The sequence below is a fragment of the Salvelinus alpinus genome, chromosome 14, assembly GCF_045679555.1.
Source record: "Salvelinus alpinus chromosome 14, SLU_Salpinus.1, whole genome shotgun sequence".
Taxonomy (NCBI): Eukaryota; Metazoa; Chordata; class Actinopteri; order Salmoniformes; family Salmonidae; genus Salvelinus; species Salvelinus alpinus.
The window spans coordinates 47,958,886-47,986,462 of NC_092099.1; the positions used below are offsets into that span (position 1 = coordinate 47,958,886).

The following is a 27,577-nucleotide window of genomic DNA, read 5'->3' on the forward strand; positions in this document are numbered from 1 at the left end:
TCATTACAATATGATCAGAGTCGGCTGCAGACAATGATTAGCTAGGGGGAAATCCGATTTTCAACATTTTGATACCATCTTTCTAATTATATCAAATATATGCAACACATTTCCAACCAACAGTTTTCTGTGCCAGTGCACCACACAACCAATAAACAAAGCATACTGACTTTGGGCACTTCAACTTGAGAGGTCAAAGAAAACCACCCGCGGGTCAAATTCGACCAGCAGACCGCCAGTTGGGGAACCCTGATTTAAGGTGTTGTATAGCTAGGTTTCTATTCAATTGGCGACAGATTTTCATGTCAATTTTCTAAAGTCTTCATAAAAACAATATGACTGACCTTCATGTCCTTTAGTACAATTATACACCGGACAACATGACAGGGAACATTTACATTTACCGGACATTTCAGAAATTTAATGGACGTCCATATGCATTCAGATCCAACCTGGTGCAGCCTAACACAATAATTGTCCACCTCACTGTTCAGCTGACAGATATTTGAGCACTAAATGTACAGTTGAAGTCGGAAGTTTACATACACCATAACCAAATACATTTAAACTCAGTTTCTGACATTTAATCCTAGTAAACATTCCCTGTATTAGGTCAGTTAGGATCACCACTTTAATTTAAGAATGTGAAATGTCAGAATAATAGTAGAGATAAGGATGTATTTTGGCTTTTATTTTTAAAATCACATTCCCTGTGGGTCAGAAGTTTACATACACTCAATTAGTATTTGTCAGCATTGCCTTTAAATTGTTTAACTTGGTCAAATGTTTCAAATAGCCTTCCACAAGCTTCCCACAATAAGTTGGGTGAATTTTGGCCCACTCCCTGACAGAGCTGGTGTAACTGAGTCAGGTTTGTAGGCCTCCTTTCTCGCACACCCTTTTTCAGTTCAGCCCACAAATGTTCTATAGGATTGAGTTCAGGGCTTTGTGATGGCCTCTCCAATACCTTGACTTTGTTGTCCTTAAGCCATTTTGCCACAACTTTGGAAGTATGCTTGGGGTAATTGTCTATTTGGAAGACCCATTTGCGACCAAGCTTTAACTTCCTGACTGATGTCTTGAGATGTTGCTTCAATATATCCATAGAATTTCGCTGCCTCATGATGCCATCTATTTTGTGAAGTGCACCAGTCCCTCCTGCAGCAAAGCACGCCCACAACATCATGCTGCCACCCCCGTGCTTCGCGGTTGGGATGGTGTTCTTCGGCTTGCAAGCCTCCCCCTTTTTCCTCCAAACATAACGATGGTCATTATGGCCAAACAGTTCTATTTTTGTTTCATCAGACCAGAGGACATCCAAAAAAGTACGATCTTTGTCCCCATGTGCAGTTGCAAACTGTAGTCTGGCTTTTTTATGGCGGTTTTGGAGCAGTGGTTTCTTCCTTGCTGAGCGACCTTTCAGGTTATGTTGATATAGGACTCGTCGATATAGGACTCGTTTGACTGTGGATATAGATACTTCTGTACCTTTTTCCTCCAGCATCTTCACAAGGTCCTTTGCTGTTGTTCTGGGATTGATTTGCACTTTTTGCACCAAAGTACGTTCATCTCTAGGAGACAGAACCTCTCCTTCCTGAGCGGTATGATAGCTGCGTGGTCCCATGGTGTTTAAAGTTGCGTACTATTGTTTGTACAGATGAACGTGGTACCTTCAGGCGTTTGGAAATTGCTCCCAAGGATGAACCAGACTTGTAGAGGTCTACAATTCTTTTTCTGAGGTCTTGGCTGATTTCTTTTGATTTTCCCATGATGTCAAGCAAAGAGGCACTGAGTTTGAAGGTAGGCCTTGAAATACATCCACAGGTACACCGCCAATTGACTCAAATGATGTCAATTAGCCTATCAGAAGCTTCTAAAGCCATGACATCATTTTCTGGAATTTTCCAAGCTGTTTAAAGGCACAGTCAACTTAGTGTATGTAAACTTCTGACCCACTGGAATTGTGATACAGTGAGTTATAAGTGAAATAATCTGTCTGTAAACAATTGTTGGAAAAATTATGTCATGCACAAAGTAGATGTCCTAACCAACTTGCCAAAACTATAGTTTGTTGACAAGAAATTTGCGCAGTGGTTGAAAAACGAGTTTTAATGACTCCAACCTAAGTGTATGTAAGCTTCCGACTTCAACTGTATCAGGGCATTGAATGCAAAGGCCTATTGGTTTAGGTGCCCACTGTATGATATTCATATTTTAATATATATGTAGTACCAGTTAAAAGTTTGGACACACCTACTCATTCAAGGGTTTTTCTTTATTTTCTTTCATTTCTACATTAAAATGTATTTTAGATTTTAGATTCTTCAAAGTAGCCACCCTTTGCCTTGATGACAGCATTGCACACCCTTGGCATTGTCTCAACCATCTAAACCAGGCCAGAACTTGTCCGTGTAGACCAATTTGGGTTTCCAATCACTCCAAAAGAATGTGGTGATCAATGGTATCAAAAGCAGCACTAAGGTCTAGGAGCACGAGGACAGATGCAGAGCCTCGGTCTGATGCCATTAAAAGGTCATTTACCACCTTCACAAGTACAGTCTCAGTGCTATGATGGGGTCTAAAATCAGACTGAAGCGTTTTCTTTGTCTTCAGGAATGCAGTGAGTTGCTGCGCAACAGCTTTTTCAAAATCTTTTGAGAGGAATGGGAGATTTGATATATTCAATAATTTTATATTTTCTGGGTCAAGTTTAGGCTTTTTCGAGAGAGGCTTTATTACTGCCACTTTTAGTGAGTTTGGAAAACATCCGATGGATAGAGAGACGTTTATTATGTTCAACATAGGAGGATCAAACACAGGAAGCAGCGCTTTCAGTAGTTCAGTTGGAATATGGTCCAGTACGCAGCTTGAAGGTTTAGAGGCCATGATTATGTTCATCAATGTGTCAAGAGATATAGTATAAAAAAACTTGAGTGTGTCCCTTGATCCTAGGTCCTGGCAGAGTTGTGCAGACTCAGGACAACTGAGCTTTGGAGGAATACGCATTTATAGCATGGCTTTTGATGATCCTTGGTTGGGGTCTGAGGAGATTATTTATTGCAATTGCAAACGTAATAAAAGGGTGGTCCGATAGTCCAGGATTATGAGGAAAAACATTAAGATCCACAACATTTATTCCACGGGACAAAACTAGTTCTGTGGCAGTGAGTAGGTCCGGAGACATGTTGGACAAAATCGACTGAGTCGATGATGGCTCCGAAAGACTTTTGGAGTGGGTCTGTGGATATATGTGAATATTAAAGTCACCAAAAATGTCAATATTATCTGCCATGACTACAAGGTCCAATAGGAATTCAGGGAACTCAGTGAGGAACGCTGTATATGACCCAGGAGGCCTGTAAAAATCTCTTTCAAAAATGACAGGAATGGAGGAGGTCTTTATTCCAGTGAGATTGCTAAGGCGAACACCGCCATGTTTAGTTTTGCCCAACCTAGATCGAGGCACAGACACGGTTTCAATGGGGATAGCTGAGCTAACTACACTGACTGTGCTAGTGGCAGACTCCACTAAGCTGGCAGGCTGGCTAACAGCCTGCTGCCTGGCCTGCACCTTATCTCATTGTGGAGCTAGGGGAGTTAGAGCCCTGTCTATGTTCGTAGATAAGATGAGAGCACCCCTCCAACTAGGATGGAGTTTGTCACTCTTCAGCAGGCCAGACTTGATCCAATGGACAGATTTCCACTGGTCTAATGTCCATTGCTCATGTTTCTTAGCCCAAGCAAGTCTCTTCTTCTTATTGGTGTCCTTTAGTAGTGGTTTCTTTGCAGCAATTCAACCACGAAGGCCTGATTCATGCAGTCTCCTCTGAACAGTTGATGTTGAGATGTGTCTGTCACTTGAACTCTGTGAATCGTTTATTTGGGCTGCAATTTCTGAGGCCGGTAACTCTAATGAACTTATCCTCTGCAGCAGAGGTAACTCTGGGTCTTCCTTTCCTGTGGTGGTCCTCATGAGAGCGATTGATGGTTTTTGCGACTGCACTTTAAGAAACTTTCAAAGTTCTTGAGATTTTCCGGATTGACTGACCTTCATGTCTTAAAGTAATGATGGACTGTCATTTCTCTTTGCTTATTTGAGCTGTTCTTGCCATAATATGGACTTGATCTTTTACCAAATAGGGCTATCTTCTGTATACCACCCCTATCTTGTCACAACACAACTGATTGGCTCAAACACATTAGGAAGGAAAGAAATTCTACAAATTAACAAGGCACACCTGTTCATTTAAATGCTATCCAGGTGACTACCTCATGAAGCTGGTTGAGAGAATGCCAAGAGTATGCAAAGCTGTCATCAAGGCAAAGGGTGGCTACTTTGAAGAATCTCAAATATAAAATATATTTTGTTTTCTTTAACACTTTTTAGGTTACTGCATGATTCCATATTCCACTTTTGACTGGTACTATATATATATATATATATATATACAACTTTGACAACCCTCCCCTATTTTGGACCACCCCTAGTAAATTTCAATCTGTCTAGATTTTTCAGCCAATCGCGCTTGTCCAAAATTGATATTGTTTCCCAAGATTGTTTTGCTTCGAATGAATTGAAATTACTTGAACATTTTGCATTAATTACTTTCAAGTAAAGCAATTGAAAACATGCTTTATTTTTTATTAAAGTAGTTGAAAAACGCGTTTCATTTCAAGTAAGCGTTTGGAAAATGTGTTTCGTTTCTAGTAAAAGAGATGAAAAACAAGTCCTGCAGGATTTGCTAGGCCGTGACAGAGTGAATGTTTATGGACATTGCAGACTCTGCCTAGTTACATGTGACAGTGTTAAGCCCGTATTAATCATTCGCTAAATTTGTATGCGCCCAAATCTATTGTAACGACCCTGGGTTTATAACCGCGGAAATAGACTCTGCTCAGCACAGTCGATAGCACACCGGACCTCGGGCTAGGTTGTCGAGGGTTCGAGACCTGCTCCCTGCTGTTTCATTACACTATTTTATAAGAAACGATAAGGAAACGGATCTTGTGAATGATGGTTTTGTTCTCCTTTTAACAAAAATATATGCCTTATAGAAATAGGACATGTTAATCACAAAACATAGCGTGACTGCAGAAAAGCTGTTTCTAATCTAGGGTGTCGACTGTGCTAACCAGAAGGTTGAGACAAGATGGAAAAATGCTGAATAACAAGAAAACAGGAACTGAGGAATGTGTTTATTTATTTTTTTATTTGTCAAAACAACTTTTTAGTTTTTTATTAACAACAAATCAATACAGAAAGTACATAAGGGAACACAAGTATATATAGATTATATATAATGGACAATCGAGCTAGGGGGTACAATATCACGTTACAATTACACAAGGACCTTAAAGGACATACATACACTTACAATTCTAACAGCTTTTTTGTTAGTAGAGTATTTAACTGTCTTAAAATACAGTTCAATTTCTTTTTGTAGGGTAAGAAAATGTGTTTTTTTGTTAGTAAATTTACATTTGTGTATATGAAATTTGGCCAAAAGAATAATGAAATTAATTACATAAAAATGTTTCAGCTTATTTTTATCGTATGTAAAGAATCCAAGCAGTACATCTCTCCACAATAGTGTAAAATCTTCATAAATGTTTTCAATTATTTATCTACTGATGTCTTGCCACAGTTTTCTTACATGTATACAATGCCAAAAAAGATGCAACACTGTTTCTGGGTGGTCATTACAAAAGGAGCAATTTGAATTGATGTTTTCCTTAAACTTCTTCATATAGTGGTTGGCAGGATAATATTTATGAATAATTTTAAAGGAAACCTCCTTAATTTTGTTAACAAGTAGGTATGTGTGTGGCAACATCCAAACTTTTTCCCAACAGATATTATCAATAAATCCATTCCAATAAGGCATGACATAAGGTATAGATACAACATCCTGCTGAAACAAGGTTTGTATCGCTCTGTTGTTGAATGGGCCAAAAGAGAAACAAATCTTTTCTACTGATGAGTCAACAGGGTCAATAGAAGGTAGGCTCTGAGGGTCAGGTCTTGACACGTTCCTGAATAACAGAGCAACACCTGAGGGAATGGCGTCTAAAACAATTGCAAAATCTTTAGGTGTTACAGGGACCTTGTAAAGAGATAAGAATTCCTTATAACTGAGTAAAAGACCCTCTGCATTTACCAGTTGGCTCACCAATAGGATATTATTTCGGAACCAATATTCTAAAAACAAAGAAGTATTTTTATACAATATATCCCGATTATTCCATATATAATATCTGTGTGGAGAAAAATTGTGTTTATAAATTAAGGACCATGACAAGAAAACCTGCCGATGAAAAGCAGAAAGTTTCACTGGAATTTTGTCAATATTATAATTGACAACAACATGAAGTTAAGGCCACCAAAAGTAGAGAAGACATGATGAGGAATAAAATTCCAGATAGAAGTAGGTCTTCTTAGGAATTGTTTTATCCAATTGATCTTAAAAGTATTATTTTAAGTAGTAAAGTCCAGAAAATTCAGGAACTGAGGAATGTGTAGCCACCGACAACTCAGCTCAAACTTCACAACAAACACTTCCTGATATCTGGATCCTGTGTGCTGTGAGGCTGGGACGAGCCTGGGCACCACCGATAGGCTAGCAAGTTTAAACCACGTCAAGCCTCTACTGTGACAGGCCAGCTCAGAAGCGAGAACTTACCTCTGTCACAGTATAAAAGAAGATGTCTACTATTTCAGTCAGATCTCTGCTTTACCCTGCGTAGTAATACAATGAACCCGTAAATACGAAAATTGCATTTACCATTTATCGCTTATGTTAAATATTAAAATACTTAAAGTATATTCGGTGACTCTGAATCACATTTTATCCTGATACCAGATTCGATTGACGCAACCCTTTACAGTCTACACTTTATTGATTTGGTGCAGGAAAGTCTACCGAGCGTACACCAGCGTTTACTGGCAACGTTGCTACTAACCGTTGTTTAACATTAAACATGGTAGGCAAAATCCTGGTGTTATGGCTGTGTCTCAACCTGCCTACAGCAAACTCAGGTGAGAGCCTTTCTTTTGTTTGGTTAGCCTTAAAGAGGCTAAATGATTGTCCTAAATCAAACGCCGTTTCGGAAGTAAAATAAAAACCATCCAACAACGCTATTTTCTTTTAAACTTGAATGTGGTAATGTAGGTTGGAGTTCTGAGATTATTGCCAAACTGAGTGTCGGGCTCTGCAGCCAGGGAAGGGTTGATGATTATGTATTTCAAAAATAAACAAACCTAATCGTAGTCTATATGTGTTCTGTCCCAAATAGAGAAACAATATTTTCTATGAGGCAAAGCAAATGTGGAGCGTACACAAAGCATTAAGTTAGACTTCTAAGGCAAGCACACTCATTGTTTAAAGAAATGCAACCTTTCTTGTAGCTAAATCTCTAACACTAGACTACAATCACCTTCCCTGAATATCTTACTAAATTACCGGAGCACAATATTACTCAGTTTAAAAGTCAATGTAACCTTTTTATTATTCAGGGTCAGTATGGCGTATTGTGTCTCGTCAGTGATCTCGAAGTTACTTTCATTTACAACCTGAACCAGTACAGTTTGCCTGGATATAAGTGATGATGTGTACAACTAGATTTTTCAGCCAATCGCGCTTGTCCAAAGTTGATATTGTTCCCTTAGATTGTTTTGTTTCTATTGAGGTATCAAGAAGTTACTGGAAGGCTATGTCTGATTGTTTTAAATATGTATACCGTTTCAAATAGGATTGTTCATATTTCTACTTTATTGGTAACGTATTTGATTCCCGTGACATGCGCAGGTGAGTCATTTTTTTTCACTCAGAGGGTAGGTCGTAACGTTACATAAAATATAAATATTTAACCTATCCCTTGATTTGAAATAATATATTTACGGTACCAAGGTACTGAATGTGCAATAGGCCTAGCCGTTATGCCCAGTGGACATTTCAATTAATTATATATAATCATTGATTCTTGAAGAATACAATTCTTCATAAAGTTAGTTAACGTTACCGTCTTACCCAGACTGGCTATACCTGTATTTCAAGGCTTTGGTCCATTGTTTCCATTTGTTTTTGTAAACAAACATACCTGATATCAAAGTAGGACTCGGTTGTCAAAAGGCTTACCATCTTCACTGTTATGCTACTAGTGCTAACATGATTTAAATAAGTAAGTATGCGTGTGTGTTTACACCCATTAAATTATAAAACCTAATTGTACGTTTTGTGTCCAAATAGAGAAACAGATTTGGCATTATTTATGTTTTCTAGGAGGCAAAAAAATGGAGCATACACAAAACAGGCTAAATTACTTTAGACTTCTAAGGCAAGCACACTCATTGCATTTGTTTTCTAAATCTCCCACTAGTCTACAATAACTTACCCTAAATATCTTACTAAATTACTGGAGCACAATATTACTCAATTTCTAATTCAATGTAACCTTTTGTTGATCTTCAGGGTCAGTATTGCCTGTTGTGTCAACATAATCTGTCGAATTACTTTCATTTACAACCTGCACCAGTACAGTCTGCCTGGATATAAGTGATGATGTGTACAACTGGAGTTTTCAGCCAATCATGTGTGTCCGATGTTTATTCATCTAGTTTCCTGGAAATTGGATTGTTTTGCATCGACTTCAGATTTTAAATGACTGCTAAAACTAGGCTATTTCTAATAGTTTCAAATATGATTGTTCATATTTTACCATTATTGGTATTCCCATGACATGCGCAGGTGAGTTTCTTTTCTTTACTCAAAGGGTACATAAAATATTAAAATATATATAGCCTACTCATTGATTTAAAATAATGTGACATATAAATAGGATACCACGGTATGTGCAATACGCCTAGAACTACAGTCTAATAGACATTTAAATTAATAGTATTTAATCATTGATTCTTGAACACATGCCTCGTAAGTACAACTGCCTTACCCCATTAGACTGTACCTAAATATAAGGTCCTCCATTGTTTCCATTTGTTTTTGTAAACACACAATGTTCAAGGTCAAGTTTTATTTGTCACATGCACCAGTACAGTGAAACACCTAACTAGCAATCCCTTCCCAACAGTGGAGTATTCAATATAAAAAATTAAATAAAAAGTATAATAGGAAAATGAACATAAAAACATGAGATAAATAAGAGGCAGCTACAGTACATACAGGGTCAATGCCAGTACCAAATGAACAATGTGCAGGGATACTGGAGTATTGAGGTAAATATGTACATGTAGGCAGGGATTAGGAGAAAGTGACTGGTAGCAGGATAAATAATAATATTATAATAAATAGTATGGCAGCAGTATAAGTGGTGTGAGGGATTGTGTGTAAGAGAGTCAGTCAATGTATACCTGATCAAATCTAATGTTTGTCACATGTGTCGAATACAACAGGTAGTTGTAGCCTTACTTACTTACAAGCCCTTAACCAAAAATGTAGTTTTAAGAAAAATATGCGTTAAGTAAAAAAATTGATAAGTAAAAAATAAATAAAAGTAAAAAATAATTTAAGAGCAGCAGTAAAATAACAATAGCAAGGCTATATACAGGGGGTACCGGTACTGGGTCAATGTACAATGTGAGGGGGGCACATGTTAGTTGAGGTAATATGTACATGTAGGTAGAGTTAAAGTGACTACATAGATAATAAACAGAGAATAGCAGCAGCATAAAAGAGAAGGCATGTAAATAGTCTGGGTAGCCATTTGATTATCTGTTCAAGAGTCTTATGGCTTGGGGGTAGAAGCTGTTGAGAAGCCTTTTGCACATTTTGGATATCAATGTCCCAGGTTTTAACAGTTGAACAGGTAGGTTATAAATGGCCTGTTCACTGTTATGTTACTAGTGCTACCATGATTATTATACTGTTATGTCACTATTGCTACCATGATTATTATACTGTTATGTCACTATTGCTACCATGATTATTATACTGTTATGTCACTATTGCTACCATGATTATTATACTGTTATGTCACTAGTGCTACCATGATTATTATACTGTTATGTCACTATTGCTACCATGATTATTATACTGTTATGTCACTATTGCTACCATGATTATTATACTGTTATGTCACTATTGCTACCATGATTATTATACTGTTATGTTACTATTGCTACCATGATTATTATACTGTTATGTCACTATTGCTACCATGATTATTATACTGTTATGTTACTAGTGCTACCATGATTTTTATACTGTTATGTCACTAGTGCTACCATTATTATTATACTGTTATGCTACTAATCCTACCATGATTATTATACTGTTATGTTACTAGTGCTACCATTATTATTATACTGTTATGTTACTAGTGCTACCATGATTATTATACTGTTATGTTACTAGTGCTACCATGATTATTATACTGGTTATGCTACTAGTGTTACTATGATTATTATACTGTTATGTTACTAATCCTACCATGATTATTATACTGCTATTTTACTAGTGCTACCATGATTTCAGCAAGTAATTGTGTGTGTTTATGTAACAGTATTGCTTCGGTTCCCATCCATTAATTTATACCTGTGTTTGCCATTTTTTTTTTCTAGCTATCCATTCCCTGAAGTATTTCTACACAGCACTCCCACAACCTACTGGTCTTCCAGAGTTCAGCGCTGTTGCGTATTTGGATGAGGAACCAATATATTCCTATGACAGTTCTACAAAGGAAGTGGTAGCTCGACAGGAGTGGGTTGAAGGAGCCGTGGATCGAGACTTCTGGGGAAAAAATACAGACATTCTTATGGAGACTGAGAAGGTGTTCAAAGACAACATTAACACTGCAAGAGATCGCTTCAACCAGACAAGTTAGTAGGCCATCATCAGAGCATGTTTTGATAAATAGCTAACCGTAAACACTCATTGAAGATTGAAGGATCGATGTTACAATGTGTTGTTCCCTTTTAGGTGCCCTAGTATTGCAGAAACTGTACAAGTGTGAGTGGGATGAGGAAACCGGTGCTACAGATGGACATGAACAGTATGGATATGGAGGAGAGGACTTCCTGTTATTTGATATGAAGAATGAAAGATGGATTGCACCTGTTCGGCAGGGACTCGTCACCAAAATAAAGTGGGATGCTAATGTTCCTAAACTTGAAGCCAAAATTCACTATCTAACCCATACGTGTATTGAATGGCTGAATGTTTTCTATCAGAGAAGCATGCTGGAGAGGACAGGTATTACAATTTAAGTAGCTTTACTATTTCTATGTCTTGGAGATTCTAATTACATGTGTGCATACGTTTCAATTTTTTAAACAAGTAGTCCTTTTTGTTGACTTGTCCAGTAGCCTTCCTCTGGAATAGTGTACAGCCAGATGCTGTCATCTGAAGAACATAATAACACTAGAGATGTATATATTTGATCAATATCCTGATGTTTGTATGTTTAATCAATATCCTGATTGTATATTTGATCAATATTCTAATATTTGTATATTTGTTTTCCACAGTCCCACCGCAGGTATCTTTGCTTCAGAAAATCCTCTCCTGTCCTGTGACCTGCCATGCAACAGGCTTCTACCCGAAAGCAATCATGATATTTTGGAGAAGAGATGGAGTAGAGATCCATGATGATGTGGTGCATGAAGAGACCCTGCCTAACGGGGATGGGACGTATCAGAAGAGAACCCATCTCACTGTGTCCCCTGAAGACCTACAGAAGTACGACTACACATGCACTGTCCAACACATTAGAGGTGATGTGGTTCTGTCTGCTAACAGGGACAGCATTCACAGCAACAGCAGGAATACTCCGGGTTAGTAGTTCTCCTATTATCCAAATCAGTTCTCAAGGACCCTCGGAATTCAGGTTTTTGTTTCTAAATATTACATCTAAATGTTATGTTCTAGACTTCTATATGTCATTCATCTATTAGCAAACCAGTTGTGTATGACAGCCTCTTTGCAAATGTGCATTCTTAGGGGACTCTGTGAATTGATGTTGTGATCCTCTGCCCCTAGAGTCTGATCAGTTTTGATCACGATCTAACACAAAACATGATTAATTATCTAATCAATGTCTAGTTAATGTCTTCACTTATAGAGTTATGTTTGTAATGAAATCAAATGAATTCCCATTGAGCAATTCCTCTTTGATCTCAGGGCTCGCCATCATCACTACCACCATGTTCATGGTCTTTTTATTGGTCACATTCGCCTTCGGTGTTATTGGTACGTCAAGCCCTCTTCACCACTATAGACACCAACAGACACAAATGTGGCAACGATTTAAAACATCCAGTGCATCATGTACATGTGAACGTCAATAATACACAACACCATAGTGTTACATGTATTTTGTTTTGTCATTGAAATGATTGAAACAGTTTGATTTAGATTACCAATGATGATGAGAGAAGGAAAACTAATTGCCACATCTTTTTCTCCATTTATCCAAGTAATAAAGAGAAAGGTCTGGAAAGGAAGAGGTAAGTTCCACCTATTCTTTTAGCCACTATGTCCTTGTTGATAATACTGCAAAATGAGAGGTTTCTAACTACACTCAATTGCTGCAGTGTCTACTAAACATTATATTGTGTTTAACAAATATTCTGACATTTGAACTCTTTGTTTATTGGAATAGCATTCATTTTCAGTATTACACAGGGAAAGATTAGTCGGTTTTGAAATTCTGGAGGCTATTATAGCGTTAATCTTTCTACTGTTTCCTTCTAGATCCAACAGCTGGAAAGGAAAAACAGTGTCCAAGTGAGTACTGAACTGTGTTGTGCTGTATGCAATAGAGGAGTGAATCCTTTACGAAGGATTTCATATCAATCAGTAACCTACTCAACTATACTCAACTTTCCTTACTGAAAAGGTGAGGTGGAAGTTATTGTGAAATGTTCCTTTTTCCCAATTCTCAGCAAGTCTCCTGGAGAAGAATGTTCTTCTGCTCAACGATGGTGAGTATTCAGATTTCAGTGAGTATTCAGATTTCTATTTTACTCAAACTTGGACTCAAATATGACCCTTCGGCAGTAAAGAAATTCAGTCTGGTAGTTGTTTCCCTTTTCATTAAGAGTATAATTTGAGGAGTTGAACATTAAAGATCTTTGCAAATTATGTATATAATCCGTCAAGGCATTTCCTCCATTACTGATTGAAATAAAAAAACATGTATTTCCCCCTAGCAAAACCTGCTGAAATGGAGAAACCAAAAAGTGAGTACTGCCACGTGGAGAGTTATTGTCAGTGATAGTACATTTCATATTGATAAGTGACCCCACTCACTTGTATGTCTTCAATGTATTTTCCCTACTGAAACCTGGGAAATTGAAGCAGGGATGTTTGAAGTCCAGACTCAGCAATATGACATCACCATACACGGTGGGGAGCCTAGATGGTCTGTGGTGGAGAGACTTCATAAGTCCCCTAACTATTCTGGTGATGTCCTATCGCTAAGTCTTCCATTAATGCATTCTTGTTTAAATGTCCCCGGTATCAGTACGGAAAGTAGAAAACTACGTCATTTTCACAGTTTAATGTTGACATGTTAAAATAAAGAAATATGCTGCTTTTCAGTGAGCCATCCAGCTGATACTCTCCAGAGCCCGACTCAAGATACGACTGGTAAGAATATTTATTCCTGTATTTGTATAGCTTCATAGTTGGAGTTGAAAACGGGTTCTTCAATGAACAATCTGAAACCAGTCAATGAATGCAAATGAATCTAAATGTCACTTTAAATGCACCAAAGACTTGACGCAGACTCTCCTTCAAGGTATTTTGTGGACCTGAAGACACTGTCAAGTTATGAGTTTATTAGTCATCCAGACCTCTTATAGGTTCTTAAACAAACCCATGTCTGGATGGTGGCCTCTCCTTCCCCATAAATTATTTTCAGTTTGTTGTTTATTTATCCACACATCACATGTACAAATGTAGCTCTGTTTTATTTATTTTTATTTTACCGTTGTTTTACCAGGAAAGTTGACTGAACACGTTCTCATTTACAGCAAAGACCTGGGGAATAGTTACAGGGGAGAGGAGGGGGATGAATGAATGAGCCAATTGTAAGCTGGGGATGATTAGGTGACCGTGATGGAATTTAGCCAGGACACCGGGGTTAACACCCCTACTCTTACGATAAGTGCCATGGGATCTTTACTGACCTCAGAGTCAGGACACCAGTTTAACGTCCCATCCAAAAGACTACACCCTACACAGGGCAGTGTCCCCAATCACTGCCCTGGGGCATGTTAGTTGGTTGAGCATGGCGGTTGCAATGCCGTTGTTGTGGGTTTGATTCCCACGGGGGAGTAGTAGGAAGAAATTATGAAAATGAGTGCACTCACTACTGTTAGTCGGTCTGGATAAGAGTGTCTGCTAAAGGACTAAAATGTGAAGCATAATCATGGCGGGTGAGGGAGATAAAAATCAGATAGCTTGTGGGAGGAATCTTACTCAAATTCACACAATACTGTGATTATTTGTCAATAGATTATGTTAATTTACAGGATATGCTGTTTACATGCTATGAAAAATATTATCCAACTAATATTGTAGTGCAATCCATTGAAGTAATTAATCTTCCGCTGTTTTAAGGTGACTTTTGTTCAGGAATGTTCAAGATGAATGTTTTCATATTTAAGGTTCCGACAGAAGCAGAACAATTTCCTCAAGCTGTTCTAGTGGCTCTGATGACTCTGGAGACTCTATGTAAGTATCCATTATATTGTGATCCTTTTATTGAATAATATCAGCATGTAAAGTACATGTTTTGAATCCTGTGTGACAGATGAACTTGTGCATTGATTTTGTACATGGATATAACTTTCGAAGTGCTGTGCTTTGTTCTCTGATTTAATTTTTTAATTTTTTATTGTATCTTTGCTTTCCCCCTAGAACTCCTCTTGTCAAGACACGTAAGTTGGGATCTGTTTAACATCTTATTTGCTGTATGTTCTTTAATAGTTTTAATATTCTTTAATTACATGTTGTTCTCTTTCCTATGTTTTTAGGTTGACTGCAGTTGGAGGGGTGTCTTTTGTGATCTTGGACACCTGAATTATCCATAGAGTTACAAAAGCCTCTTGCGAGCCTGCCGACATGTTTGCTACTCTCCTCCGGGAAATTCAGGATGGGAACAAAGGTATTTCTATGAAAATTAATAAGAAATTGGCTGAACTCCATTCTTCCATTGACGACCTGAAATCCTCCATGAATGATCTCCTTTTGAGAACGACTGAGGCAGAGTTGCACATTAGCACAGTTGAAGATACCATCGCTCAACATGACCAGGTCTTGATACAACTGCAAAAAGACAATGCCTACCTCAAAAACAAGGTAGATCAGATGGAGAACCAGAGCAGACGTAGTAATATCCGTGTGGTGGGATTGAAAGAGGACAGCGAGGGCCGTGACCCGGTCCGTTTCTTCACTCAATGGATTCCGGATGTCCTAGGCATAATCAACTTCACCAAGCCACTGGAAATCGAACGCGCCCACAGAACATCAGCGCCGAAACCCCGTCCAGATGAGCCCCCACGGGCCGTCCTGATCAGGTTCCTCCGTTTCCAAGACCGAGAGAAGATACTGCAACTCGCAAGAGCCAAAGGCGACATCACCATCGATGGCAAGAGGGTCAGCCTTTTCCCGGATATGAGAGCGGATCTCGCCAGACGTTGCAAGCAGTCCAGACCTGCCGCCAAAGCACTGAAGGAGAAGATCTCACCGGCTACCTCATCCACCCTGCGTGGAGGAAAGTTCAGTACAAAGGCCGAAGCCATCTCTTCAACACACCGGGAGAAGTGTACACTTTTCTCAAAGAACTGAACAATGTCTGAGCCAGGACGGTCTCTCTGGGGGATAAGATGCAGTTTGTTTGTTTTCTCTTATCCGGACTGAACCAGTGAAGCCAGTGAAAACAAGAAATTGAAGAGGGAATGGGTAGGACAAGTTTTTGCGTCCTCTTTTAACTCCAAAGCAAGAGGAACTGCAATTTTTATAAGTAGACACATCCCCTTCTGCATCAACAACACAAATAATCGCTGTCAATGACATACTTTCATTTTGAAGGCTAAACGCAAAGTCCACTATTGTGGCTAATCCTTATTGTGGCTAGCTTCACATAGATTGGTTCGAGCACCATTAATCAAATAAGAACTGTCTTTATAAATTAGGGTTATTTTAGATGACACCTAGCTATATAGTTAGCTAGCTAACTATAGCTACTGAAACAGATTATGTCGTTTTGCTATGTTTTTGGGGAAGAGCATTGTTTGCGTCCATGAGCTAGCTCGCTTTTTTTTTATATAAGCACTGTAGTTGCGCGGAACAACTTTACCAGCATCATAACATGCGTATCGATGAATCGTTGTGACATAAAAAATAATGAATGCGTTCAATTATTATGTGATGTGCAGTCATATTCAGGTCCTGATTGGTCAACAAGCTTATTTGATGACACGCAAAGACCGTAACGGCGTTCCATAGACATCCTGGTTGAGAATGAAACGACTGGACAATTCAACAATGAAACAGCACAGCAAGTAAGTGAAAGAAATAGGTTTTGATTATGTTTTACTAGTAATGGGGACATACGTTAATGCCAACAAAGTAACTTTTTGGTACGTATAACCTTTATTCAACTAGGCAAGTCAGTTAACCTGTCTAGGACTTGGGTTCCACTAGCGAACCCCTCGCCAATGAAATTGCAGGGCGCCAAATTCAATCAACAGAAATCTCATAATTCAATTTTCTCAAACCTACAAGTATTAGACACCATTTTAAAGATAAAATTCTCATTAATCCAACCACAGTGTCCGATTTCAAAAAAGCTTTTCGGCGAAGCAGAACATATCATTATGTTAGGTCAGCAACTAGTCACAGAAACTGTACAGCGATTTTCCAAGCAAGAGAGGAGTCACAAAAAGCAGAAATATTGATAAAATGAATCACAAACCTTTGATATTCTTCATCAGATGACACTCCCGGGACAACATGTTACACAATACATGTATGTTTTGTTCGATCAAGTTCATATTTATATCCAAAAACCTCAGTTTACATTTGGCTTTGCCACCAAAACATCCTGTGAATTTGCACAGAGCCACATCAAATCACAGAAATACTCGTAATAAACATTAATAAAAGATACAAGTGTAATTCCCAGATTTAAAGATATACTTCTTCTTAACTTCTCTGTGCACAGATCCCGTTACCGGGATTAAATTCGACAACATACGGTGAGCGCTACATAAATAGTCATATTAAACATTCCTGAAAATACAAGTGTCTCACATGGTTCAAAAGCCTAGAATCTTGCTAATCCAACTGCGTTGTCAGATTTAAAAAAAGGATTTACTGCGAAAGAATACGATGGGATTATTTGAGGACAGCCCCATACCAAAATACTATTTCAACCAGCACAGGCGTAACAAAATCACAAATTGCAATAAAATAAATCGTTTACCTTTGACGATCTTCCTCTGTTTGCAATCCCAAGGCTCATTGTTACAGAATGAATGGTCTTTTGTTTGATAAAATCTATTTTTATAGCCTAACACAAAACATTTTGTGAACCGCTTGTGTCGTGAATTCCGTCTCATTCAATTTTTGACGAGACATTCGATGTAAATACACACACTAAACGGGACTTTATCCAGTCATGTTTGGTTTCATTGCAATCAACTGGTTGTTTGTAACACAACCAAACTTGATGGGTCATTTCGCGGGACATATTGACCAAAAGAAACCGATTTGAAGACAAGTAATGACCTCATTGTTCACCAATTATATGACCTCTGTTTCGTTGATTGACTGTATTTTAACCCAAATGACATTACATTACATTTACATTTAAGTCATTTAGCGGACGCGCTTATCCAGAGCGACTTACAAATTGGTGCATTCACCTTATGATATCCAGTGGAACAACCACTTTACAATAGTGCATCTAACTCTTTTAAGGGGGGGGGGGTTAGAAGGATTACTTTATCCTATCCTAGGTATTCCTTAAAGAGGTGGGGTTTCAGGTGTCTCCGGAAGGTGGTGATTGACTCCGCTGACCTGGCGTCGTGAGGGAGTTTGTTCCACCATTGGGGTGCCAGAGCAGCGAACAGTTTTGACTGGGCTGAGCGGGAACTGTACTTCCTCAGAGGTAGGGAGGCGAGCAGGCCAGAGGTGGATGAACGCAGTGCCCTTGTTTGGGTGTAGGGCCTGATCAGAGCCTGAAGGTATGACCACTGATCGTCTTGAAATCTAGCTGGGTAGATAGCCAATGAGCTGAGGTAAACGGCAATATGTAATGGATATGTGTTGGAAGACCAACCCATGTAGTAAACTCCGGCGTAAAGATGGTCATTCGCCATTGAAGATTCATACTGGAAGGAGCCACGCTTGTTATGCACAGCACAATTTCGGTAAAGCGCATCTTCAGCTGTTTATATATCAAACATTATGGCGAATAAGTCAGGGAAAGCTAAATCTAAGACTAGATATACAAATGTAGACAAAATTGTAGAAGAAATTGATCGTGATAGTGAAACGGATATGCTTTTGGAGGACAATTCAGTTAGCGACCATAGCTATGACTCCAAAATGGAAGAATATTTTTTGAACAGAGAGGACATTGTTTTGGACTGGTAAGTTCTTCTCATGCTAATGCCGTTGTTTGAAATTAATAATATAAAATATTATTTGTGATTTTAAAAAACAAACATTTTATTTGCAATATATAAAAATGTAATGAAATGTGTAAAGTACACATTGGCTATACATTGTGGGTGGGGGTTTGTATGTATGTGAATGACACACAGCCTATGTTTGTGTGTGTGTATATATATGTATATATAAATGGAATGGAGTAGAATGTAACAGAAGAAAGAGACTGCTATGGCACCTGGCATCAGCAGCACAATATTGTGTAGAGGACTGAGGGTCTTCCAAATATTGAAAGTGTGTATATAGTTACCCATGTTATTTTGTAAATATTATTTTTCTCAATTTTTTGGGGGGGGGTGTGTTAGAATACCATTTTGGTATTTTGTATATAGTTATTTGTTTCAAAATGTATACCTTCACCAATTTGGCCACTTGGGTACATTTGGGCTACTTGTGTGGGACACCTGGGTGACTTCATGATAAATGTCATGTAGCACACTCATTTTGGAAGTTATCATTCTGAAACTTTGCACAAGTACTGTTGCCCCCTTATGTTTTTCACTGAAATTATCCTATCTGAATGTTTGTTTTGTCTTGTTCATTTTAAAGATGATGATACAACAATAAAATAAAAAAAATTATGGTTTCAATTATGACAGACAATGAGGGACAAAAATCCAGAAAATCACATTGTAGGATTTTAATGAATTTATTTGAAAATTATGGTGGATAATTTGGTCAATAACAAAAGTTTATCTCAATACTTTGTAATATACCCTTTGTTGGCAATGACAGAGGTCAAACGTTTTCTGTAAGTCTTCACAAGGTTTTAACACACTGTTGCTGGTATTTTGGCCCATTCCTCCATGCAGATCTCCTCTAGAGCAGTGATGTTTTGGGGCTGTTGCTGGGCAACACGGACTTTCAACTCCCTCCAAAGATTTTCTATGGGGTTGAGATCTGGAGACTGTCCAGGACCTTGAAATGCTTCTTACGAAGCCACTCCTTCGTTGCCCGGGCGGTGTGTTTGGGATCATTGTCATGCTGAAAGACCCAGCCATGTTTCATCTTCAATGCCCTTGCTGATGGTAGGCTTTGGTCCCAGCTCTCTGCAGGTCATTCACTAGGTACCCCCGTGTGGTTCTGGGATTTTTGCTCACCGTTCTTGTGATCATTTTGACCCCACGAGGTGAGATCTTGCGTGGAGCCCCAGATCGAGGGAGATTATCAGTGGTCTTGTATGTCTTCCATTTCCTAATTGCTCCCACAGTTGATTTCTTCAAACCAAGCTGCTTACCTATTGCAGATTCAGTCTTCTCAGCCTGGTGCAGGTCTACAATTTTGTTTCTGGTGTCCTTTGACAGCTCTTTGGTCTTGGCCATAGTGGATTTTGGAGTGTGACTGTTAGAGGTTGTGGACAGGTGTCTTTTATACTGATAACAAGTTCAAACCGGTGCCATTAATACAGGTAACGAGTGGAGGACAGAGGAGCCTCTTAAAGAAGAAGTTACAGGTCTGTGAGAGCCAGAAATCTTGCTTGTTTGTAGGTGACCAAATACTTATTTTCCACCATAATTTGCAAATAAATTCATAAAAAATCCTACAATGTGATTTTCTGGATTTCTTTTCTCATTTTGTCTGTCATAGTTGAAGTGTACCTATGATGAAAATTACAGGCCTCATCTTCTTAAATGGGAGAACTTGCACAATTGGTGGCTGACTAAATACTTTTTTGCCCCACTGTACCTGTGGAGGGAAGAGAGGGTGTACTGTATGTCTTATAGTAATATACCTGTGTATGTAAGAGAGGGTGTACTGTATGTCTTACAGTAATATACCTGTGTATGTAAGAGGGTGTACTGTCTTACAGTAATTTTTTATTTATTTTTAAATGTAACTAGTCAAGTCAGTTAAGAACAAACTCTTATTTGCAATGACAGCCTACCGGGGAACAGTGTGTTAACTGCCTTGTTTAGCAGCAGAAAGACAGATTTTTTACCTTGTCAGCTCAGGGATTTGATCCAGCAACCTTTCGGTTACTGGGCCAAAGCTCTAACCACTAGGCTACTTGCCTAATATGCCTGTATAGGTAAAATAGAGTGTACTGTGTTATCAGTCAGGCTATCCTATCAATGAATCAATCCTTCACAAGATAGCATGCACACCACATTTTCTTCAGGAAATTAACTTTTCTCATTTTTGATTGTGACTTTCTATCTGCACTGACTCCTTTTGATTTATGGGCAATGATGTGGGATTGTCTGCACTGTCACCACACTGCACCAATATGGATGTTACATTAGATGGCTGTTTAGGGCAAACTAGGGGATTGCCTGAGTGTTCTTATTTGGGGAGTGATGAGCCCTCTACACTGCAGGATTTCCCTAACACATTTCCACCAACATATTGGAATGAGAACCAAATTAAAATAGGGACACTACGCATGGTTAATGATTACAAGTGATTATATGAGAATCTCAGAACTAAATTAATGTGCATTATTTCATAAAAATTGTTTAATATGACATTTTGATTTGAATGGAGAAAGGCATACCTTTCCACAGCCTTTACATTTTACATTTTTTTTAACCTTTTAACAAGTCAGTTAAGAACACAATGGCTGTGTGAAGTTGCTGGATGTTAGCGGGAACTGGAACACGCTGCCGCACACATCGATCCAGGGCATCTCAAACATGCTCAATGAGTGACATGTCTGGTGAGTATGCAGGCCATGGAAGAACTGGGACATTTTCAGCTTTTAAGAATTGTGTAGTGATTCTTGCGACATGGGGCCGTGCATAATCATGCTGAAACATGAAGTGATGGTGGCAGATGAATGGCACAACAATGGGCCTCAGATCTCGTCACAGTATCTGCATTTAAATTGCCATCGATAAAATGCAATTGTGTTTCTGCGCATACCATAACCCCACTGCCACCATGGGGCACTCTGTTTACAACGTTGACATCAGCAAACCACTAGCACACAAGATGCCATAAACGTGGTCTGCTGTTGTGAGGTTGTATGTACTGCCAAATTCTCTAAAACGAGGTTGGAAGAGGTTTGGTGGACATTCCTGCAGTCAACATGCCAATTGCATGCTCCCTCAACTTGAGACATCTGTGACATTGTGTTGTGTGATAACTGCACATTTTAATGGCATTTTATTTTCCCCAGCACAAGGTGTACCTGTGTAATAATCATGGCGTTTAATCAGCTTCTTGATATGTCACACCTGTCAGGTGGATGGATTATCTTGGCAAATGAAAAATTCTCACAAGGGACGGGGATATCTAGTCAGTTGTACAACTGAATGCATTCAACTGAAATGTGTCTTCTGCATTTATCCCAACAGGGATGTAAACAGATTTGTTCACAAAATTTGAGAGAAATTAGCTTTTTGTACATATGAAACATTTCTGCAATCTTTTATTTCAGCTCATGAAACATGGGACCAACACTTTACATGTTGTGTTTATATTTTTGTGCAGTGTATGTAACCTATACAAAAGTATTTTTTTCTATAAATAGAAACTCCACTTTGCCCACCAGATGGCTCTGTAACTGTTTGATACCCATCAACTCTTCTCTGTGTCTTGAGGGTAGGTCAACTCAGCTCGTAGGGATGAGGAAGATATTTACAAGCCAATATCAGAAAGATGCATGACTTGTGATGTATTAGCAGTTGTTTTGTTAGAGGTGTCGGGTGCACAGTGCATAGCAATACATCTATAGCTACAGTGAAGTGAACCATTTCAGATGGAGAGGGAAGAATTATCATCTCGGTTTCAACAGACTGTGAGAGCTAAGTGAATAGGACGTGAATGGTTGATTAATTTTAACTGTACTGGGTCTCACTCGAGGAATAGCAGCTCTGAATGAGTAACGAGACCCATGATTCAGTGCAGGAGGAGTAGATGGCCTACTGGAGGAAAAGAAGGAATGAGGGAGACAACCGCCAGAGGTCAACTATGATGAAAGGTCACGATGATGACTGGATGACTATATATTTACATTGGCGACGTCAACGCAGCCACAACAACACCGCTGTAATTGAATACAGACTACGTGGGCAGTTCTGGGGAAAAACTCGAACCCTTCAAGGGATTTTCTGACTAAGAAAAGAAAGCAAGTTGATTCCATGATAAATATCTGTTGAATACCCTCCAATGACATCAAGTTGATTCCATGATAAATATCTGTTGAATACCCTCCAATGACATCAAGTTGATTCCATGATAAATATCTGTTGAATACCCTCCAATGACATCAAGTTGATTCCATGATAAATATCTGTTGAATACCCTCCAATGACATCAAGTTGATTCCATGATAAATATCTGTTGAATACCCTCCAATGACATCAAGTTGATTCCATGATAAATATCTGTTGAATACCCTCCAATGACATCAAGTTGATTCCATGATAAATATCTGTTGAATACCCTCCAAAGACATCAAGTTGATTCCATGATAAATATCTGTTGAATACCCTCCAATGACATCAAGTTGATTCCATGATATCTACGTTACAGTGCATCATGTTCCAGTTCTAAGGCCCCGTTTGTCTTCTCGTGCTGGGAATCAATGGGAATCAATAATGGGAATGGGAATCAATGGCGTAATAATCCCACCAGAACGACAGTCTCCAGCCCAGTAGTGAGTGGGAACAGAACAGAGAACGGGATGTATTTGGGTGATGATTCACTCGTCCCAGCCCCCTCTGCTTTCCCCCTCCAGTCTGTAGGACACACAGCTAATTGGGCGGTCATTATCTCATAAAGCTGAGACGAAGATCACGTCTCTAAATGGAGCATTATATCCATAACAATGTCCCTTGGGCACACTTGGTGTTGTTGGCTGCTTTTTTCCCTTGTTATTTCAGTATAGGTTGAGATGGGTGATGTCTGAATGATTCCTGTCTTGTAGGTCAAGAGCAGAAAGACCCATCTCCCCTCCCCTAGTCGTCATCAGATCCAAAGTGAGGTCCACTCCACCTCTCGTTGACATACAGTACATTCTGAAAGTATTCAGACCCCTTTTCCACATTTTGTTACTGTACGTTACAGCCTTTTTCTAAAATGTATTAAATACTTTTTTCCTCTCATCAATCTACACACAATACCCCATAGTGACAAAGCGAAAACAGGTTTTTAGAAATTATATATATATATACATATATATATATTATAAATGACATATATATAAATTATATATATGTATAAAAAAATTCAATAAATACAGAAATACCTTATTTACATAAGTATTCAGACCCTTTGCTATGAGACTCGAAATTGAGCTCAGGTGCATCCTGTTTCCATTGATCATCCTTGGGATGTTTCTACAACCTTTATTGGAGTCCACCTGATGTAAATTCAAGTGATTGGATATGATTTGGAAAGGCACACACCTGTCTATATAACATCCCATAAGATCCCACAGTTGACATGTAACCAAGCCATGAGGTCAATGGAATTGTACGTAGAGCTGGGAGACAAGATTGTGTCTAAGGACAGATCTGGGGAAGGGTACCAAAATGTTTCTGCAGCATTGAAGGTCCCCAAGAACACAGTTGCATCCATCATTCTTAAATGGAAGAAGTTTGGAACCACCAAGTCTCTTCCTAGAGCTGGCCGCCCGGGCCAACCTGAGCAAACGGGGGAGAAGTGCCTTGGTCAGGGAGGTGACCAAGAACCTGATGGTCACTCTGACAGAGCTCCAGAGTTCCTCTGTGGGGATGGGAGAACCTTCCAGAAGGACAACCATCTCTGCAGCACTCCACCAATCAGGCCTTTATGGTAGAGTGGCCAGACGGAAGCCACTCCTCAGTAAAGGCACATGACAGCCCACTTGGAGTTTGCCAAAAGGCACCTAAAGGACTCTCTGACCATGAGAAACAAGATTCTTTGGTCTGATGAAACCAAGATTGAACTCTTTGGCCTAAATGCCAAGCGTCATGACTGGAGGAAACCTGGCACCATCCCTACGGTGAAGCATGGTGGTGGTAGCATTGTGCTGTGGGGATGTTTTTCAGCAGACTAGTCAGAATCGAAAGATGAACGGAGCAAAGTACCAAGAGATCCTTGATGAAAACCTGCTCCAGAGCACTCAGAGGACCTCAGACTGGGGCGAAGGTTCACCTTCCAACAGGACAACAACCCTAAGCACACAGCCAAGACAACGCAGAAGTCTCTGAATGTCCTTGAGTGGCCCAGCCAAAGCCCGGACATGAACCTGATCGAACATCTCTGGAGAGAACTGAAAATAGCTGTGCAGCTACTCTCCCCATCCAACCTGACAGAGCTTGAGAGGATCTGCAGAGCAGAATGGGAGAAACTCACCAAATACAGGTGTGCCAAGCTTGTTGCGTCATACCCAGGAAGACTCAAGGCTGTAATCGCCACTCAAGGCTGTAATGGGTCATGAGCCCCATATGGTCTCTGCTTAGCCACTAACTTGGGGGAAAATAGTATTATGGAGTGTTGCTGAGCCACTAACCTGGGGGTAGGAGTATTATGAAATGTTGTTTAGTCACTAACCTGGGGGTAGGAGTATTATGGAATGTTGCTTAGTCACTAACCTGGGGGAAGGAGTATTATGGAATGTTGTTTAGTCACTAACCTGGAGGTAGGTGTATTATGGAATGTTGTTTAGTCACTAACCTGGAGGTAGGAGTATTATGGAATGTTGTTTAGTCACTAACCTGGGGGTAGGAGTATTATGGAATGTTGCTTAGTCACTAACCTGGGGGAAGGAGTATTATGGAATGTTGTTTAGTCACTAACCTGGAGGTAGGTGTATTATGGAATGTTGCTTAGTCACTAACCTGGGGGTAGGAGTATTATGGAATGTTGCTTAGTCACTAACCTGGGGGAAGGAGTATTATGGAATGTTGTTTAGTCACTAACCTGGGGGTAGGAGTATTATGGAATGTTGCTTAGTCACTCATCTGGGGAAAAGAGTATTATGGAATGTTGTTTAGTCACTAACCTGGAGGTAGGAGTATTATGGAATGTTGTTTAGTCACTAACCTGGAGGTAGGAGTATTATGGAATGTTGCTTAGTCACTAACCTGGGGGTAGGATTATTATGGAGATAGCCAGAAGCGTAACCATGGTGTATGGACCATCACAATATTGTGACTGCTCTTCCGCCCCCTTCTTGTCGCAGGAAGGCAATAAGATCATCAGGAACCCCAGCAACCCGATCCATGGCCTGTTCTCCCCGCCTCCATCACTCAGACGGGGGCAATATAGGAGCATCATGGCAAAAACTGTCAGATCAATAGCTTCTTCCCCCAGACCATCAGGCTGCTGAATAGCCACCACTAGTCAGCAATCTGTTCCCCGTCTCCCTCCGGCTCCCCAAACTACCTGACGCTGCTCCCCATATGGACATTTTACTCCCCTCCCCCTCAGCGGACATTTCCCCTGCTCCCACCCCCCAGTGAACATTTATCATTGTTACAGTTGTAAATATGTATATATTATTATTTTTATTATTGTCCCATTCACTTCTCTTGACCTGCACAGGTGGAGCTCGGAGCTTAAGAAATTCACTGTATCTTGCAATTACATCTGTGACCCTGTGCATGTGACTAACAAACTCTAAACTAAAACTCCTTCCCACTCCACCCACATGGCCTTTGTTCCCCTCTGGCGGCCCGCTGATCACAAAGCATCATGGTGAGTACTGTGGGCCGAGACGAGGCTCCTCAGTCTGGGTCACTATTAAAGCTGAAACGACAACGACAAAAGAAGCCTCGTCAGCGAACCCAAATGTATCTTTTGTCTTTTGAAAAGCCCCGACCAAGCCAAGGGCTACTGGGCACAGAAAGATGCAACAAACACACAACAGAAAGCATCATGCTCAAATACTGTAGTCAGTTTTCCCTCTGTCGGTGACATCTAGTAAAAACTCTTATTTTACCAAAATAATTAAAGAGGACTAGAGCCGTTCTTCTCAAATAAGAAGGGGTTTACTCAGCCTTACCATGTCTGGTTTTAGGCAGGGATATGATGGGAAAAAAGCAGCCCTGGCCAACTCTGAAATCCCAAATAGCAGTATGAGTATGGAGGGAAGAGGACACTGAACAGGCCATGCCTTTAAAAGCCTGTCTGAATACTTCTAAAGTACTGCTGCAGTAGAGCAAGGGCCAAAGTTCAAACCATCATAAAGAGATATTTAGTCTACCTATTTCATGTGATTCATGCTTTTCATATTTGTCTCCATTGGACACAGTAGTTATCTTTCAGATGACTCACTGAATATTATAATAATACATGGGATTTATATAGCGCTTTTCATGGACCCAAAGACGCCTACCATGCAAACTTGTATTCAAACTTTAAAATGTCAGACTTGATTTGGCCTAAAAAAATGTATCAATTATAATCCACAATAATTAACATTTCCTGTTGCTGCAGGAATATTTTCCTGCTGTGAGTAACTGGTCAAATGAAGATCCTATATCTGTATGCCAAAAACCTTTATTAAAGACAAAACTGGCTTGAACACATTTGTCAAATAATATTAAAGTATCAATGTGATTGCAAAAATGCTTTATTTCAAAGGACCAAAATAATACATTTGAAACAAGCAGTCAAAGGCCATGGGTCAAAATGTATCTCATAACTACATCTGTTCCTGTTGGCATGTTAATGAAACTCAATGTGACTGAGTAAAAGATCAAAATAAAGTTCTCAATATGTTAAATTAATTGAATTTCAGTAGTATGGCACCAATTTGGAATATCAGAAGAGTCCAACCTTTTTTGTGACATGAGAGAGTACATGTACAGTGTATTTGGAAAGTATTCAGACCCCTTGACTTTTTCCACATACTGTACAGCCTTATTCTAAAATGGACTAAATTGTTATTTTTCCTCGTCAATCTACACACAATAACCCATAATGACAGTAAAAACAGGTTTGAAAAATCA

The 27,577-nt window shown here is 39.3% G+C and overlaps 1 protein-coding gene across 5 annotated transcripts; it reads left to right on the plus strand.

Annotated features, from left to right (window-relative positions):
* The first annotated feature begins 6,706 nt into the window (after positions 1–6,706).
* On the plus strand, positions 6,707–27,351 carry LOC139539007 (major histocompatibility complex class I-related gene protein-like). Of its 5 annotated transcripts, none has more exons than XM_071341656.1 (13): positions 6,707–7,036; positions 10,574–10,831; positions 10,932–11,204; positions 11,480–11,785; positions 12,132–12,200; positions 12,428–12,457; positions 12,705–12,737; positions 12,896–12,934; positions 13,163–13,192; positions 13,554–13,601; positions 14,624–14,690; positions 14,877–14,896; positions 14,993–22,760. In XM_071341656.1, exons 1-13 carry the CDS (start codon positions 6,979–6,981, stop codon positions 14,995–14,997), a joined length of 1,236 nt encoding a protein of 411 aa, XP_071197757.1. In that variant the 5' UTR covers positions 6,707–6,978; the 3' UTR covers positions 14,998–22,760. The 5 variants fall into 5 exon arrangements, 3 of the variants coding, with proteins under 3 accessions (XP_071197757.1, XP_071197758.1, XP_071197756.1); XM_071341655.1 differs by lacking the exon at positions 6,707–7,036 and adding an exon at positions 7,076–7,805; XR_011667847.1 differs by lacking the exons at positions 6,707–7,036; positions 14,624–14,690; positions 14,877–14,896; positions 14,993–22,760 and adding exons at positions 7,068–7,805; positions 25,807–27,351 and having other exon boundaries at positions 11,480–11,690.
* The last annotated feature ends 226 nt before the right edge of the window (positions 27,352–27,577 follow it).

What these genes read in the sequence shown, in the direction of transcription:
- LOC139539007 (XM_071341655.1), top strand. Translation starts at nt 7,730, where the DNA reads ATGTATACCGTTTCAAATAGGATTGTTCATATTTCTACTTTATTGGTA. An exon ending in AAGCATGCTGGAGAGGACAG is followed by an intron (nt 11,205 to 11,479) that starts GTATTACAATTT and finishes TGTTTTCCACAG; the next exon opens with TCCCACCGCAGGTATCTTTG. An exon ending in AAAGGTCTGGAAAGGAAGAG is followed by an intron (nt 12,458 to 12,704) that starts GTAAGTTCCACC and finishes GTTTCCTTCTAG; the next exon opens with ATCCAACAGCTGGAAAGGAA.